Source organism: Lepisosteus platostomus, chromosome 7 (assembly GCF_059453375.1).
Source record: "Lepisosteus platostomus isolate fLepPlt1 chromosome 7, fLepPlt1.hap1, whole genome shotgun sequence".
NCBI lineage: Eukaryota > Metazoa > Chordata > Actinopteri > Semionotiformes > Lepisosteidae > Lepisosteus > Lepisosteus platostomus.
Window position 1 is genome coordinate 55,935,001 of NC_142617.1, and position 17,508 is coordinate 55,952,508.

At 41.3% G+C, this 17,508-nt stretch overlaps 1 protein-coding gene across 1 annotated transcript in view; it reads right to left on the minus strand.

Moving 5' to 3' along the window:
- fkbp16 (FKBP prolyl isomerase 16) overlaps positions 1–17,508 on the minus strand; it is a 53,243-nt gene that overhangs the window by 916 nt on the left and 34,819 nt on the right. Inside the window, exons 4-8 of the mRNA XM_088641343.1 lie at positions 13,091–13,302; positions 10,285–10,460; positions 9,650–9,727; positions 1,412–1,549; positions 1–813 (exon numbers count right to left, since the gene is read on the minus strand). The exon at positions 1–813 is cut by the window's left edge and continues 916 nt beyond it. Coding sequence (XP_088497469.1) covers positions 727–813; positions 1,412–1,549; positions 9,650–9,727; positions 10,285–10,460; positions 13,091–13,302 — 691 coding nt within the window. The 3' untranslated portion in view covers positions 1–726. The remainder of the gene's footprint in view (positions 814–1,411; positions 1,550–9,649; positions 9,728–10,284; positions 10,461–13,090; positions 13,303–17,508) is intronic.

The window sequence follows — 17,508 nt, forward strand, 5'->3', positions numbered from 1 at the left end:
CAGTCCCAGGATCATCACGTCCAGTTTGGCCTGGAAGTGCATGCGTCTTCTGTGCTCTTCATCAGTGCAGTCTGTTCATCCAGGTGCCACAGAAAAAAAAAACTAGCAGGCAGGATATTACGTTTTGGTGGCATGATAATAAATTCCCAACATTTCTTTGCCACGTTTTTAAATGTGCGTTTAAAAAAGATGTCCAGTCATTGTACAGTACATCTCATCTGACAGGATATCTGGGATCTGTGCACTGGGTTACTCAGTTATTCTGTCATCGTTATTTATTCCCCTAGACCGATGTATTTTGCATATGTGTGATATTCTATCAATCTGTCGTTTTCTTTTGTCAGCAGCTAATCCAGACACTGCCACCTCTATTACAATTCAACCTGTAATGTGGGTGTGTGAGAGCTGCTCATGAGCCAGTCAGATGTTGTGAGGTTCTCCATCACCTCCATACTGTATATTACATCTGCTTTCAAAACTGCATGACTATTGTTTGTGTATCAGCTGACATACTACCAGTTTTTTAAATGTATCTATAAAATGACTTCTTACATCTACTTTGCTTTCATATGATCAGACTCCAGTGCTGTCCTTTTACACATTGGAAGAATGTGAAGAAGAACATTCATTTAACTGCTACAGCGAGCTCCTAAGCCTTGCAAATCTGTGTTGGACACTTCTTTAGGCAGATCCGCTGGTGCTGTGGTGCCTCAGAAACAGGTGCTGTTAGTTCCTCCCTGGCAGAAACATTGCTGTCAGTAAACCACCGATGGCTACTACCAGAGCCCCAAGCAGCCACTTCCAAGGAATTCCCTGAAAAGATAGAAACACGATCATTTAGTACATCCATGAGGAAACCCAGTTCATCCATGATTGAAGTGCAAAATCCGCCTGTTGAATTAAGGGGGAGCTTTAGGGAGGGCAGGCTGTACAGCCTGGGGTGGGATTTAGCCAGCACACTGGGGTTATCAGCCCCATTATTACTTGCACTGGGAACTTTCCAGACTTCGGTTTAATCCTCCAGTCCTTGCGGTCAAGAGCCAGGAGGTTGTCTAGGGTTCTTTCAATCTCCAAATGGGTCAGATTGGTCCAATCAAGCTAATGATTAGGTCAGTTAAGGACAGCACTGCACAGTGTCCCCTGTCCCATAGTGGGCGCAGGATTTGGGAAATGCAGTAGCAGCAGGAACAGTGCCACCTACTGGTTCACTGCTTAATGCAACAAGCAGGTCTTTCTCAGGGGTCTCCCATCCCATGTCTGACCTGAGCCAGCTTCATCTTGACATCTGAGATCTGACAGGATAGTAGCAGCACAGGTATGACGTGGAAGAGGAGTCCAGGAGGAAGTGTCTACCGCAGCACACATTAAAACCTTCATGGTATTCTGTGTCCATGGGAGTCAGGGTACTTACAGACGGCTTTCCTTCGGCGGCTTTCAGGAATGGTGTTATATTTTCCCCCAACATCTGGGCTGGCTTGGCTTTCCAATTCAGGACCTCACTGCCACCTGCTTGCCGTTTCACCAGCTTAGACAGCTCCACGTGAATAGCCTAAGAATAACAGTAGGGAAGATGATTGAGTTTCTGTGCAATTAAGTCACGTGCTATTAACACAAGACACATAACATTAAAGTTGAGGTAACTCATGGAGTGAAATTTCAGCTTTTAGTTGAATTCTTTGGTTTGATTTCTTATCATTGAATATCATTGGCACATCCAGAAATATATGTAAATGACTTGGGGTGTAAATGGTGCACTTTCTGGATGGGCCATGTAGACTTTCTTAACGAGAAAATACAATGCAAGTCAGGAAGGCGAATAAAGGTCAGGAAGAGTGTTTGACTGCACCACTGTCTCCTGTGAAATGGCATGCATGGTGCCCATGCAGACCAGGGGAAGTCTGGATACTCTTAGAAGTTCGATAACTATCAAGTGTAATCATTGGGATAACGCTGTTCTGAGGGTGTGCTGTGGAGATGATGTGCTGTCACACGCCGTGAATCTGAGTTCAGCTTCCAGCTGTTCTTGTTTAATCAGGAGCTCATGTTGAAATTGCGGTAAACCTTTAAATCACTTATTGGGTAGAAGGTTTAAAAAAAATCTGAAATCAGAATATCAAAGGCGTGTTATGAAAGTAAAAATACTGAAGGAATGTTGCTCAAAGGTTTATGTTTTTTAGTGGCCTGTTATTGAGCATTTGTGACTGCCCAGGATTAATGCACTGAAACTGGAGTAAACCGTGCATATGTCTTTTCATCAGTAAGGGTTATGGGTTATTAACAAACATTATGCAATGAGTCTGTCAATATAACCAAAACTCTCCTGGCATATTTCACTGTGGTCTTTCTCGTGTTTGTGACTCATTTTCAGGTCTCTTCTCTCGATCGTTTTTAAGATCATTTGTAATTCGTGAAAAACAAAGCAATTATTTAACCACTAATGAACTACCAGGAAAAAAATCATAAGGAACTTTTTGTGTGGGTGTCCGAAAACCTTGACTTGGCGTCCTATTTGAAGCGTCCAGCAGGTGGCAGCATGTATTAAGCTGCTTTGGTGAAATTCTTCTGTTGTTGAAGATACTAACAGAAAGAGATCACTTAGCCATATGCAACTTCTTGCATCAGGAATTTGTCTTTTCACATACCCCAGCATGCTCTCCATGAGACACAGACACACAGACAGGGAAAGAGCCTGGGGTCAGAGCGCAGGATCTGCCATTGTACAGCACCCCTGGAGCAGTTGGGGTTAAGGGCCTTGCTCCGGGGCTACCAGCTGTGGGATTTGAACCAGCAACCTTCCAGCCACAGGCACAGATCCTTAGCCACAGTGCCACCACTCCGCCCCTTCCAATCTGCAAATGTTTTTCAAGAAGTGAAAGATGAGCTTTAAAAGGTGTAATAATTTGCCTGAGAGCATCTGGACAATCATTCTTTACTGTCTTTACCATGCACTTCTGTTTTGAATCTACATTCTTCAAACTTTATTGCCCAGGTTAAGGTCGGCTACCCCTTACAGCAGAGAGACCAGCCCTGTTCCTGGAGGAACCCGACAGAGCTGGTTTTGAGTCCAGCTGGGCTCTGCATCTTCAGTGCTAATTGATGACTCACCTGCTTGCTTGGTTAGACTTTTATCCAACTCATTTCTTCAATTAGTCTACAGTGTCAAAAATACCCAACTTCAAAGGGTACTGTTCCCAACAGCCTCAGCACACAGAACTTTGCACAGACTGCGCAGCTTGCTTGCTGCTTTTCTGCTCAACATGTTTGCTGTTTACTTTTACTAATTGATTGGACAAATCTTTTTTGCAGAGGTCCACTTTTCGGCGGCACACCAGAATGAAGGCAGTTCTGTAATCAGTACAGGGTTAATGCCACCTTCAAATCCCATTTGACCTTTTTAGTGTTGAAAGCACATTTAGAAATCTGTCCCAAATAGAAAATTGAAACCAATGTGCCTGTGAGTAAGAACTCAGCTCTTCCTCCAGGACCAGGGCTGGGAACCACTGCCTTAGAATTCATCTTCCCCTTTCTGCACAACTTTTCGTCCTTTTGACTTTAGTGCTTCGTCGTTTGAGCTTGAACTGGTTTTTGCATTACAGGGCCTCAATTGTTTTTGTTTGGTTTTGTCCTCTGTAATCTGTCATGTGTATTTTAGTGGTATTGAACGGGACATGAAATGCACAGAACTCTTAATGATGGCTCACAACATTACCAATACATGACTAAAAAAAACATTTGTATTAAAAATAAAAAGCTTTTAAACCAAAAATTACCCTGGGTTTTAAAACATCCTGGCCAGAGAAGGCTTTTCCATTGGTTTGGAGTTTTGACTTCCTGGAATTACAGGATGTTGACTGAAAATGACTTCTTTAGGGAGTGCATCATTAATGCTGAGAAATACATTTGTTAGGCTTTCTGATGTGATTCAGGGTGATTTTGATTTTCAAATCATATTTCTGAAGCTCAGTTTAAGGGAAGAAAGAAAATATTTGACTCCTAATAATAAAGTCTTTGCTATAGAGGAAATGTTTTCTGTAATGTGTTTTTCTTAATCCATTCTATTCAAGTGATCTCATTAAAAGACACATTTGAAACATCATCTTAATGTGGCTGTGATATGCGTTCAGGAGCTCTGATATGGATGGGCTTCAACATACAGTAGGTAGAAATATCACTTCTTTTGAATAATAAAAGCTTGATTCCTGGTGCAGAATGACTGTTAGTCAGAAACTGCTTTCTCTTTGTTTTTCAAACAAATACATAGCACTTTACAATTTGCATATTCTGTGGTCCAGTAATTTTTTTTCAAACAGTTTTTTTTTACTGATAACTTGATTGACCAATTCTTAACCACATTTAGTCAGCATGTGTTCTCAGAACTGTGTGTTAATAATCTAGCTCCTATTTCATCCCCTTTTGAGAAAATCTTTTTAAAACTGAACTCTTTAACGAGCTTTATCACTGTCATTTGTCAGAATTGTAATACAGAATGAACAAGCTTGAAATTGAAGGACTTAACAAGTCAGCCAATTCTTACCTCTGTTGTGTTAAGAGTTACCCACGGTTGGTTATTAGTGGATTAAGAATCATATTTTAAAGTGTGATTTGAAGAGCATTCAAATTATTTATTATTCATTTTTAAGTTTCAGAACAAAATGTCAAAGATGTTTCAGATCTGTTGCAAGGCAAATTCTTTGATGAATTGGACGTTTGCGCTTTATACATATCTATGTGTGTTATTATACATGCACCATGTACAAGTATTATATGTGCGCACATGTATAGCTAAAATTGTTTTCACAGAGATATTATTTCAGATCAGTTTTGGATCCTTTTGAAGGATAGACATTAAAACTGTTGCACCAAAAATCCTCACATGCTAAAAACAGTGTTCAGCGCTGTTGGAATCTCTGATTTCCTTACTGCAAAGGATGTAACGATGGATGTGTTCCAATAATTATATACCTTATTTAATTGTAGAGTAGACTGTAAATGGTATAATTGCACAATAAGTAAAAACACAATAATTATAACTCTTCGAGGTCAAGTTATTCTAAACTAGCAGTACTTTGTGAAAGTAGCAGTAAATTAGATGGTGAGTTAAGTACAGACCTTGCGAAACAGAGCAGTCTTGTGTGCCCCAACTAGAACATTTCTTTTGCAAAGCTGGGTGTTTGGAGGGGCAAAACTGAAAGAATCTAAGCCCGGTGTACACTGGCATGTCTGCGGTGTAAGATGAAGTGTCGTCAACGTGTTCTCGTCAGACTGCTGGCTCCAAGATTAATCTCCGCAAAGCAGAAAAGACGTCTCCAACAATGGAGACACTGCACAGAATGTTTACATCCATCCTGCATATTTGTTTTTACATTTTCTGAATGCTGTGGTTCTTGACACTTTGTTTTTTTTTTAACAAATCACAGCATTCGAATTTGATGAAGTTTTCACAGCTTGTTTTCGACCAGCTGGGATCGAAGCTTTCCCTGCCCCTTAAATATAAATGGAATGGAAATGGAAGTATTAATAATGGCATCGCAATTGCATGTTGCCACTGCATGCTTAATTTCTTTTCCAGGGAGGGTGCTACTGCAGCCATTTCAACAACATTGTCATTAAAGAGCCAACAGATATTTAAGTGTTGTCTAGACGAAGTGTCTTGCATGCCAGAGTTGCTGGAAACGAAGGATGAGGATCTGCACTGAGTGCAGTTGAGACTGTAAAAATCCTCTTCCAGGAACCCAGAACAAGCTGACAGGGATAACAAACCCTAGGATGTAGAGTTAAGAAGACCTGGAAAATTTTCATATATACTGTATATATCAGATGGGAATAACACTTTCGCATTATTCTGAGGGTGGAAGATGAAACCACTTTTAAAAGCTCTAATTTGGATTCCATTATTCTAGGACGACTACGAAAAGAATATCTTTTATAAAATGCTACAAAGCCAGAATTAAAAATGGTTCAGGTCTGTGTTTGATCATCTTTTAATAACTTGTTTCCCCTGTTTGAAACTTCTGTTGTAAACGAGAGCCACTCTTCATTGAAATAGGCAGGGTGTTCCATGAAATGGGCTTTTTGGAAAAATACCATTCCAGAATTAAAAAAAAACGATTTTGGTTCAATCTCCTGATCATGTGATCTTTAAACTGATGACGCCTTGTTTAGAAAAAGGGTTTGTTTTGTTTGTATATTTTGCTGTAACTACTGTTTTTTCACTCTTCTTTTTTATCTAAGCAGATAAGAGCACAGGGGGGTCGAGTTTTCTAAACTGAGTCAACCTCTGTGTTGTCCTGGAGGAGGAGATAAAAGTCTGTGTTCATGTCCACATTTACCAAAAAAGAAAACTAAACAGTGTTTAGAAGACCCCACAGTCTGTTATTATCTAATTTACACCTTCCGTTTCAATTCTTTATTTTTTCTTGACATGTGAGCAGAAGATTAGATTTACTCCTCGCTATAAAGTTTAATTTTGTTTGTGAGGTTTATGTTTGTATACACACACACACATTGGGCGATTGTGATCCAACTGCTAGCAAAGGACTGTATAGCAACAAAAAGGCTCTCAGTCCTTTAGGATTCAAATGATCAATACATGCACTTGAACTACATACTTGAACAGCAGCCTCAGGGGACAGGGGAGTAGGATGTCAGGTAGCGTTTTCAATTTTGTGAGCTAAAGGGTCACTGATCCTGTCATAGTGGGCCGCCTGGCTCTTGGACACCCCTAAACTTGCAGGCTTTACAACAGAAGTCTCTTGGCCATCCCTCGCCTCACACGGACGTCATAGCGACTGGCTGTTTCAGCCAATTCGGTTACAGACTGGGGCCCCCTTAATATATAAGGGGTGGAGCAGAGGACCCTGAAGCTGTGCTGGCTCAGGACTGACGGTGAGGTGATGATTCTAATTCCAGAACTCAGACAGAGACGTGTTGTCAGTGTCAGAAGCTGAGGAAAACGCTCCATTGATGGAGACCCTGGCATATTAGTCTGCTGTCTAAAGCTCATCTCCCGGTTTTTAAATAGCACCAGGGTTTATTTGTTTTTCTCAGACCTCTGGATTACAAAGAGCCTCATTCCGGGGGCGTTTTTCCTAAAACACTTGCAACCCTGTCATTGCAGCTGGCTCCCTGGCTGCTCTAATCTCTGCGGGCTTTGGATATGGTTTTTAGGCAAAGCAGCGTAACCCCAGAAGAACAAGACAGAGCAGGTACAGATGAGGTCAGAGGCACCGTGAATGGAACAGGTGAACCAATGTAAACAGAGTTCAGTCAGTGCAGAGAGCGTGGGCCCTCCTCGATGGCTCACTGTGTTTGCTTTGCTGCGTTGCTCGACGGCCTGTTTTTCATAGCCCATCCATGAACTGTGGCTGTCACGCCAGCCAAAATGTTTCGCCGAGCACTCGTGGAAAACTCAGAGCAGCTTTGTTTTTGTTCCCTCACCCCATGTCTAAAGTACACCCACAAGTATTAAAAGGGCATTATATTCTAATGCTTTATTTAAATGGCAACCATAAGTGGGTCTAGGATTTCAGTGCTGTGTTTGTTGGCCAGTTGAGGAGCTATGAACAGTAAATAAGGAAGCCGACCATGAGGCGGTTACTGGTTTCAGTAGGAGTGAATTAGCATTTCAGTAGATGAACTGCAGACTTTATGTATGGATTTTTTTCCCCATTTTTTCTGTTTGTTTTAAGGTGTCTCGCAGTATAACTGAACACCTGGGGTGACTCACAGCCGGAGGCTCGGTCTTCATAATGAAAGCTTTGATTGCGATTTTCCTATGATGTGAGCGTGACTGAGGTCCCCCACTGTCCACCACAGCTGGGGTGGTGTTCCTATTCTTAAAGGGAAAGAGATGTGACTTTTCATTCAGTCCAGAATCCTTGGTCTGCTCTGGAATTGGCATGTAGCCACAGTCTGTGCTGAGTTTCACACAAGAAAAGATTGACCCTTTCCTTTTTTTTTCTCTTTTAAAAGAGAAATAAAAAAAAATCTCTTTTAAATGACATGTGCGTATCTATGTATTCTATGTCCTATTTTCATTTTTCCATAGAGTAAAGTCTTGTATAAATGATGTTTAATACCCCATTTCTAGGTGAATGAACTCCATACTAAGAATATCTAATGACATCCTCTTTGATTACCCCTACATTCTAAAGCACACACAGGTTATATTTCAAAACCTCCTTTTTAACAGACAACATAAGTTTGGAGCAAACATGAGGAGCTAAACTGCTCTGAAAAGTAATAAAATTTTGAAAGTGACACACCCTGTATAAGAATAGGGCTGGAATCCAGCCTAATTTGAGTAACACAGACATGCTGGGCATTCACTGTGTGTTTTTTTTTCCGTTTAAAATAATGATTAGCCTATCCATTAACCTTCAGACTTGTATTAAAGAGATTTGTAGGATTAGGAAGCTTACATAAAAGTTCTGATTTTACACTGGATATATTTGTTTTTCTATTGTGAAGAACAAAAATGTGTTTTGTGCATTTTTCTAAAGCTGACCAATCAAATTTGTTTTGTGCATTTTTCTAAAGCTGACCAATCAAATTAAACACGCTTGACATAATTCATATTTGGTTACTGTTAATTTAATCAGATCCAGGACTTAACTGTTAGTCTGTCTAATTTCAACTTCATCCTTAAACCATGTCAATTTAGAAACAATTTGCTGTTAAAAGACAGCTAATACCCATCATGCTGAATTCCACTAAAAAGTGAATAAAAGTTTTTATTTTGAGATGTGTAAGGGAAGTAAATGTGCTTTGCTCTAGAATCTAGAATCTACACCATGGATACAAATTTAGAAGATGAGTGGACGTAGCATTAATCACTGGTATTAATTACATCACCCCAATTTGAACATTCACCACTTACCTGTACTGTTTTCTATTAACCATTTCTCAATCCCTGTATATGTAAAAGCAAAATTAATCTTTTATGAGGAATTTTATCAAACGCTTTCTGAAAATCTAAATACACCATAAAATCTAACATGCACCATGTATGCTCTGTGCACATTATTACTGTTCTTGCTTGTTTGAAGAAATCGGACACATTCCTACCTTTTGTAAATCCACATTGAGTATTTCCTAGGATCTTATTTCTATACATTCCTCAAAGTTAGTTCAAATAATTGTCTCCCACCTCACCTGTCATAGATGTCAGACTTATTAGTCTAGGATTGCTTGGTTCACTTTTGTCATTCTTATAGATGGGCACTACACTAGCAATGCTCCAGTCCAGGTACTACCCCAGTCTTGAGTGACTGTTGGAGGAGCTGTGTCAATGGCTTGTGAGTAACGTCTTTCTTTGAGTACTGTTTGGTAAGATATTATTGGACCCTGGGGATATATTAACACTGAGTGCCTCTTCTATGCTACTTGTATCCAATACAGTCCTTCTGCTGCCTGAGACGTGCTGCTGCTATCTCCTCTGGTGAACACCCAAGTGAAATACTCATTTCGTAACATCAGCCATTTCCTGTGCCTTGTCTAGAAGAGAGTTAAAGAGACAGCACTGAACGGGGCTGGATGAGTGCCCTGTGTCTGATGTTGTGCTGTGAGCAGTGAGGGGGGGAGAGAGTCAGGAAGTGAGGGGGCTGACACAGGAAGAGAGAGACATCAAGGGGGTGTAGGTCTTGCTCACCTTGGTGGACGGCTCGAGTTTCAGAGCTTTCTTCAGGACCTCCATGGCCTCTTGATACTCCCCCTTGTCCGACAGTAACTGCAGACAGAGAGCAGCCTGAGAGCATGGTCCTGTTCCACTGCATAATTATACTGTGCACATCGTTACGAGAAAGGTCCCTTTCAACCATGGATAGTACTTGGGGAGTAAATAGCAACCCACAAGCTACAAGATGAATATTTTTATATATTTTCTCTTAGAATTGTTCTAGCCAAAACACATTTCCGCTTTTCTGTGCTAAGCGTGTACAAAATCCAACATTTTCACTTGTCTTGTTTTTTACACAGGCTTTGTCCTTTGCAGGTAGAATATAACCGAAGACAAAGAACAAAAGAAGAACATTTTTCATCATTGTTTTTTCTACCTGAGAACAGTCCCCAGACAATTCTGTTTTATTCATGGTTCTCTAGCTTCCAAGATCTGATAAGTTGATACTGATTCTTGCCATCTGTTATAGTCTATAACCCACAATTCCATGGGAAAAACACTGGGAAGGATCGATGCTGTTAACTGGTCAAGCTTAAATCTTTACTTTAAAATGCAGCATGAAATCACACATGCCACTGGCTGCCTTGCTGGTAGGTCGAGGTTGTCACCTTTCCTTTCCTGAAGAGGGCCTTGACGTTGTTGGGGTCGAGGAGAAGCACTTCTTCGCTGGTGCCGAGCGCGTCTTCACACTGCTCTAGCTTCAGCTGTGTGGCCGCCAGGTTATTGAGGCACTTTACCCAGCATTCTCGCACTTCCTCCGCCTCCTCCGGCTCCAGGGCAGGGGCTGCATGGGCACAGAGGGCGTGAGAGCACAAGTTCGCTAACTGACGCTCTTGTCCGGTTTTATTTATATACCTATCCATTTATACAGCTGAGTACTGGACTGGAGCAGTTCAGATTAAGTACTGCGCTCAAGGGTGCAGCAGCACTGTCTCACCAGGGATTAGAACCCACCACCTTCTACCAGGTCAGAACTCCACACACTGCTCCACGCTGTTGCCCAGGTGTCAGCACTGCTAGAACAGTTAGATTTACGTGGTAGTTTGGGTATTGTATTTTCCCAGGTGTCCCCTCTCGAGTTTTTCTCTCATTGTGTCTTCCTGTGGGTTTAGCCTCGATTTTGTTGGCAGTCTGCGCACCACAGTTACAGTAGTGCTGTGATTTACCTCGAGAGGTTTTTCTAAGGGCTCTGAGACACTTGGTGAAGGTGACCTAGGATTTGCATGATGAAACTAAGAGGAATCAGCATATAATTTAGTGGAGCTTCATGACCAAACTGTGATGTTACTGTGCAATAGCGAACCTTCATAAGAGAACTTCTAGGCATTTAATTATCTACTGCTCTAATCAAGCCCATTTGAAAGATTAACTCTTTGTGACTCTTATTCACTTTTTTTTCTAGGACACTTCTGGTTTGTGCGAAACCTACCCTAAGTTTTTTTTCTTAGGAGACAAATGTACTGTACAATAGTAGTTCTTCATACAGTAACTTTAATTTCAAAAGAAGAAAGGGTGTTCCTTGATAAAATAGGAAAGGGGGTTCATTGTTTTGGGTCTGGGGTCTAAACACTAGAAAATCCTGTTATGGGCTCAGGAGTGTGGCGTCTCCTGAGTAACAGATAAGCCTTCAGCTTGAAGGAGACATGGCCCTGGGCTTCATTGCTGTTATGTGTCGAAGGCCCGAAGGGTGTGAACTTCATATTCACAACAAAGGAGGTAGCACCTTGAGGCCAAAGGAAGTGGGACAGCTCGCGTTTGAAATGCAACTTTCCAGCTATTTGTTTTAAGTTAAAAAAATGAGCTATAAAACTATTTGCTGCAGACTACTGTTTTGCAGCTCTGTGATTCTTTGTTATAATCCAGGGACAATATGACTTGACTAGTGCTCTGTAAACGGTTCTCACAGGTTGCTGTTAGTAGGTACGTTAGATTAAAGGGACTGTGAATTTGTTTTCCTCTCACTTTCCACACCATCCTTTTGTGTGGCGACTGTAGTACTGTTGCAGTTTCGTTCTTTGATGGCTGTCTGCAAAAATTCAGTTCAACAGAGGCATGATCTGCATTGCTTTTATTCACTGTATACCTTATTTTATACTCAGTATAAACTTGCACTGCAATTGTGTTCTAGAACATCTTAACATCCTGTCCAGGTTATTTGGGTGCAGACATATAAGAAATTAATGTTCTTGTTACATTATTTTATGTTCCCTTCTCAAATTAAATTAAATATAAGAGCTGTGAACACTTGGAACACTAATGCGCAGTAAGTTACAGGCTAAGCAAGCACAGATGTTCCTATGAAGACAGAGTTGTGTGGAAAAACACTTGTACATAATGTGTCCAGGCTTTGGGGGTGTTGTGGTGATAGCCGGGACACACATCTAGAAACAGGAGCATTTTGCTTCCAGTTTCAGGGTTGGTCAGTTTGTTGAATAATTACCCCAAGTGCCAATAAATGAGAAATTAGAAACAAAAATATTTCTACTGGTGTCCATTTATAGTATTGGGAGTACATTTTATATTCAAAAACAGTCTGAAAAAATGAGGTTTCAAAGAAATGATGATTTTAGGGTTTTGTCATGTGTGGGAAATTGTATCACTGTATCAATTTGGAGCTAACTAAGAGAGGGGGAGCAGAGATTGGAAAGGTGGCACGTGGGGGGAATGTGGCTCCTGTTGTACCCCAGTTTCTGGTGTTGCTTGTGGGGGACAGCATGATTTTTCCCCAGGTGAGTTGCGAAGACCCTGCAATTCTGCTGTCACCCTGGTTCTCTCATTGCAGGCCCTGATTCAGAAAACTATTTTCACCCACCTGTGTCAGTGAGTCATCGCTGATTGTTATTATTTTTGTGAATTATGAGTTTTCTATAAGGAGATGAGGAGTTGAGAGATAATTTATTGATGTGTCATGCTCCATTCGTTTAGCATACTTTGTTCAATATCGAATTGCATTATACATTACTGTCACATCTTCTTGCTGTGGCAGTGCATTATAATAAAACCATTAGCAGAGTGATGATGTGACATAGATCATAAATTGTGGTGAAACTTAATTCTGTGTCGAAGGCCGTGTGGCTTTCATCACCCTTACAGCTGAAAGACAAATTGCTAAATATTTTAACGTGGCTGAACGATGCTAAAGACCCGTGTGTGTGAATATTATATGAGCACATGCAAAACCCTTTTTCTAAGTAAAAATAGGTAGTTGCATATTAGGATCAGGGGCTTAAAACGATCCTGCCATGGGCAAGTGTACGTGTGGTTATTGGCATTATGTGTTCGTTTAAATTTTGTGCGTCCCCCGGGTGAGGACCAGAACTCGGACCCGTCGCTCGCCCTGACCACGGCTGCCCGCACTGCAGGCAGCGACTAGCTTTCGGCATTAGTGGGAGGACGTCCTGGAAAGAAAGGTACCTGGCTCTCTGAGGGCTTCCAGAGCCATGCGGTAAGACCTTGCAGCCTTGCTGTACTCTTCTCTCTGGAAGTAGAAGTTGCCCAGCTCTCTTTTCTGGTTGCCGACCCGAATGCAGTCTGAGGCCGGCAGGGTCCGGGGGTCAGGCTTGTCCCGGATGTGGAGGAGGTGGAGCTGGTACAGGAGAGCGGCGCCTGGTGGAATATCGGGCTCTCTGTCACCCGCAAACACAGAAAAGTGGTCATTACTTACACTGAGTGTCAGTACAGGGACAGGAACAGTTATAATGAGACATAAATAAATGACTAAAATGGCATTACAGCTAGCACTGACTGGAAGAGGGACTGCCATGCAAACAAAATAAAATGTAAACGAAGGGAGAGGAGCTACAGGAAATCTGGTGGAAGAGGAGTGAGGAGAGATTTTTTTCGTGAAAAGCAGTTCTGCCTTCTATGGTTTGCTCAATACATTGAGAAGCATTGTAACGTAGGCTGTTTCTTTGTAAATTGTTTTTGTCTCCGAGACAGATCAGCCTCTAGGGCATTTTTGCCTTCAGCAAAGTTCTAACTGTTTAAGAATATCACCTGCCCAGCCCCCACCAAGACACCAGTTTTGTCTCTGGACCACCTAGTGATTTTTTACAGCAGGGGTCTGAACAGATTCCTGATCTTCTGCTGTGCGAAAATGTCCGATCGGTGGTCTGCAAAAATCTAATAATGAAGTATCTTTTCCTAAGAAAAGAGTTCTGCAGTGGATCTGAAGAAATACATTAGGATTTTGATAATTCCATAACTTTCTATAGTACTTTACAGAAGAGAATTGAAAAATGCCTTCATTAATCTGGGGGGGAGGTTTCCAGATACAGTGAACAACTTCTCACTCTGAGCCAGGAGCAGACGTAAATCCCTCTTCCACAGTTAATGTACTCTAACAGGAATTACAGCAGGTCCCTTGATTAATTAACGAATATTCTAGTCTCCACTTTGACTTTTGTGTTTAAGTTGGGGCTCCAGCTGGCACCCCAGTCAGAAAGGGCTCTGGTGTGGTGTGGTTTATCAAGAATTGTGGTTTGTGCATCTGCCAATTACAAAGCAATCCCCTGTCTTTTCTGAGCCTGCACAGCCTTTTCGGATAACAGCAGCTTTTCTGTTTTTTCAGATTTTGAGCATGGCTTCAGAAAATTAAATGCTTGAGTGCCCTAGTGGTTCTGGTTTTTGTTTCACACAGACTTCTTAATTAATTGAACTAATTATTACTTCCCAGCTCTGCAAGACGCAGGAAGATTCTGCAGGACACAGACCTCCAGGAGTGAGTTTCTTGAGGAAGGACTCAAGAGCCAGCACAGAGTGCGCAATGAAGCAGGACTGTAGCACTAACTGAAACCTTGCTTGTTTGTCTGATTATGAAGTGAGAAATGTTAAGGGCTACATCATACACATTGTGGGCAGTTTGTTAGGGTGGCAACAGCACCAGACAGCCCAGCCTGTCTGGGACTCGTATGGTGTTTGACCACAGCAGCTGGTAAGTGGTAGCACCTCGTTAGACTTGCCTTATTTTCCTTCCTGAAAAACTAATCAACTCCAAGCATTTACAATTTAGTCAGAAGTAACTACAAATGCTGTAAACAGAAACTGAACGTCTAATAATAACTGAATGTCCTAGACTAACCGTCTGTCCCTGATGTTATTCATTGCACTCCCTGTGCATCCCGAAGCCATCTCTGCACTGCTTATTGGCTTAGGTTCCTTTTTGAGAGAGATAAACAAGGCCTGGCCTTAGGTAACGTGCGTGCCAAGTTTATTTCCTTAATCACTGTCATAGGTATCGTGAAGCAAGTGTATAAAATCTCATAGTACTACATCCCCATCAGTGGAGCCTGTAATAATAATATTAAAGCTATCTTACATCAGAAAGTGCCTCATCAAAATAGAGCTACCCACAGACTAGCTGGTAGATGCTTTAGAACTGTGTGCTTATTTTATCTTGCAGCATTGATTGCAAACACAGGGTAAGTAGGGTGAGTCTTGTGTGTATGTGTTTTTTTTTTCTACAAAAAGGATTGTTTTTAGTGTTGACTAAATAACACGCCGTATCAGGTTTTGTAAAGGACTTAGAATATGTAAGTGATGTCGTGTTTGATGAACTTGGTTTATCTGTGTACTATGAAAAGTAAACAGATGTGGTCTTATTTTTGTTGTGTATTTGTTAGTAAAAAGCTTAAAAAAATGTAAATAGTAAAAAGTGGTAAACTGCCAGTTAGAAACCAGCTATTTCCTCAGCCGTTGTGACAATATAAAACACCACTTCATCATCTAGATAAGGGGCAGCAGCATCCATAGTGCTTTCACAGAGCACGACACATGGAGATGAATCAGCAGGCATCGTAAAAGTATTATTCCAGCAGCGATCTGTGCAAGTTACTCTTCACAAGACTGCTGCACTGAATCAGTTTAAACCTTCATTCTTTTTGCCTTTATCTTAACATCGTGTCTTTTGCTTTTTTTTTAATAGAAAGAAAATCAAGAGGATTGATTCTCTCCATCTCCTGTCTCCTGTCGCAAATTCCAATACGCAAATGAAGTATCTGCAGGCAAGAGCTGTTTGTAAGGTTGGTCAAATCCTCTCTGGAAATGGCGCGGTTTAGAGCAGGACCTTCTCACAGGCTGCTCTGCTGGAAGGAAGCAAGCTACTCTGTGTGATGTCAGCAGCACTGCTCTGCGTCTAAAGGCTGTGCTGTTCGTGGCTGGATGAAACGGGAGGGGGATGTCTATGGCCGGATAACATTTGACCCCACAGTGTACTTATCCTGCTGTAAAACCATTTTATTGTCCATCACCCTGCTCTTTAATCAATAAATGCTTGAAGAACCAAATTGGTTTACCGGAATTATGACGCATGCAAGCCACAGGACTCCTAGAATGTAAACTGAAGAGGTTTCATGGTCACATCTTGTAGCTGGAAAGCATGACCATTCCGTGTGTCAGACGCGTAGTCTCAACACACCCCAGCAAATTCACTTCTGAGAAATGCTATTTTTATATTCAGCTTGCACTATCCGGAAGGAAAGGCAGAATCTAAACAACTCCCTTCTGTGTTTTGATTTGACAATTGGCTGTATATTATCTTTTACTTGTCATTTACTTTGAGTTTACAAGAGGACCTTTACTCTATGTACTCAGTTTTGAAGACAATTTATTGTTATCTCAAAGCAACAGCCCCAACTAGTTGCTTGGTTAGAACTTTTACACGTTTTTTTCCCCCCAGGGGGGTTGGAGATTTTGCATTACTTTAGAAGTGCAGGCATTTAAAGGAAACCTCCTGCAGGTTCAGAAACTAAAAATAAAAAGTTAAAAAAATGAAACTCATGATTAGGTCTTTTAATGGCATGAATTAGGGGCCAATGATTTAAATGAGTAGGAGGAAAAGAAACTAGCAGTTCTGGGGGTCCCCAGGAATGGAAAAAAAAACGGTCAATCATTTGCCATCAAACATTTTAATGTAGCATTTTATCTTCAAAAAACTTTCCAGTTGCCTTGACTGGGTACAGATATAGAGGTACTTGACGGAGAAGTTGTAGTTTCTCTAACATAGATTGAGCGTAACCAGTTGGGTCTGGATGAGAATGGACCTGCTCTATGGGGAAAAAAATCTCTACTTTTAAAAACAGTAGATTTCTTTGATGTGGTAAGTACCTCCAGTCAAATTGATTTTTCTATTTGTGATACCTGACAAGGAAAATGTTTTAAAAAAGCAAAAAAGGTTTATTTCTCCACTAAGCCTCTCTTTATCCTTTTCTAGGTACAAGGATAGGTTGTAATTCTGTAATGCTCGAGCCAGTGCTGCTCCACCTCTGAAGCTTGCTTCAGCAGCTGTTTTCCAAATGGTAAAGTCCAATAAACATACGAGGTCTACTTCAACAGAGGCCAGATGCTTGCAGTCATTAAAAAGGTTTAATCTGTAGAGCAGTCAAGAAATTGGATATTGTTCAGCTGCTTGGCAGCGGTGGGTTTAGCTGACTCAAGGTACTGCCAGCAGAGAACCTAATTTAGCTCCCAATCAATTGGTCCTAGTGATTGCACTGTAGACAATGGAAATGTGAACCGTTACAGTAAAGAGCCTCTAATTCCAATCCCAGAATGCACCGGTCTGAACTGTGTGACACAGCCAAGCAGTAAACTGGGCCTCCCGAAATGTTTTTTGAATCTCTGACATATTAAGATGGCTGTGCAGGACAAGAAGAGTTTGATTTTATCCTGGACATTTGTCTAGGGGAAAACTAACTCAGTCTCTGCGGCCACCACCACTGTTGAACCACATCTGTGAAATAAAAAAAAACCAGCTCCTCTTGCCTCACGTATAGAGGATCTGTGATTATCTTCATTTTCTGTCAGCATTCAGATCAGTATATTAAAAAGAGTCC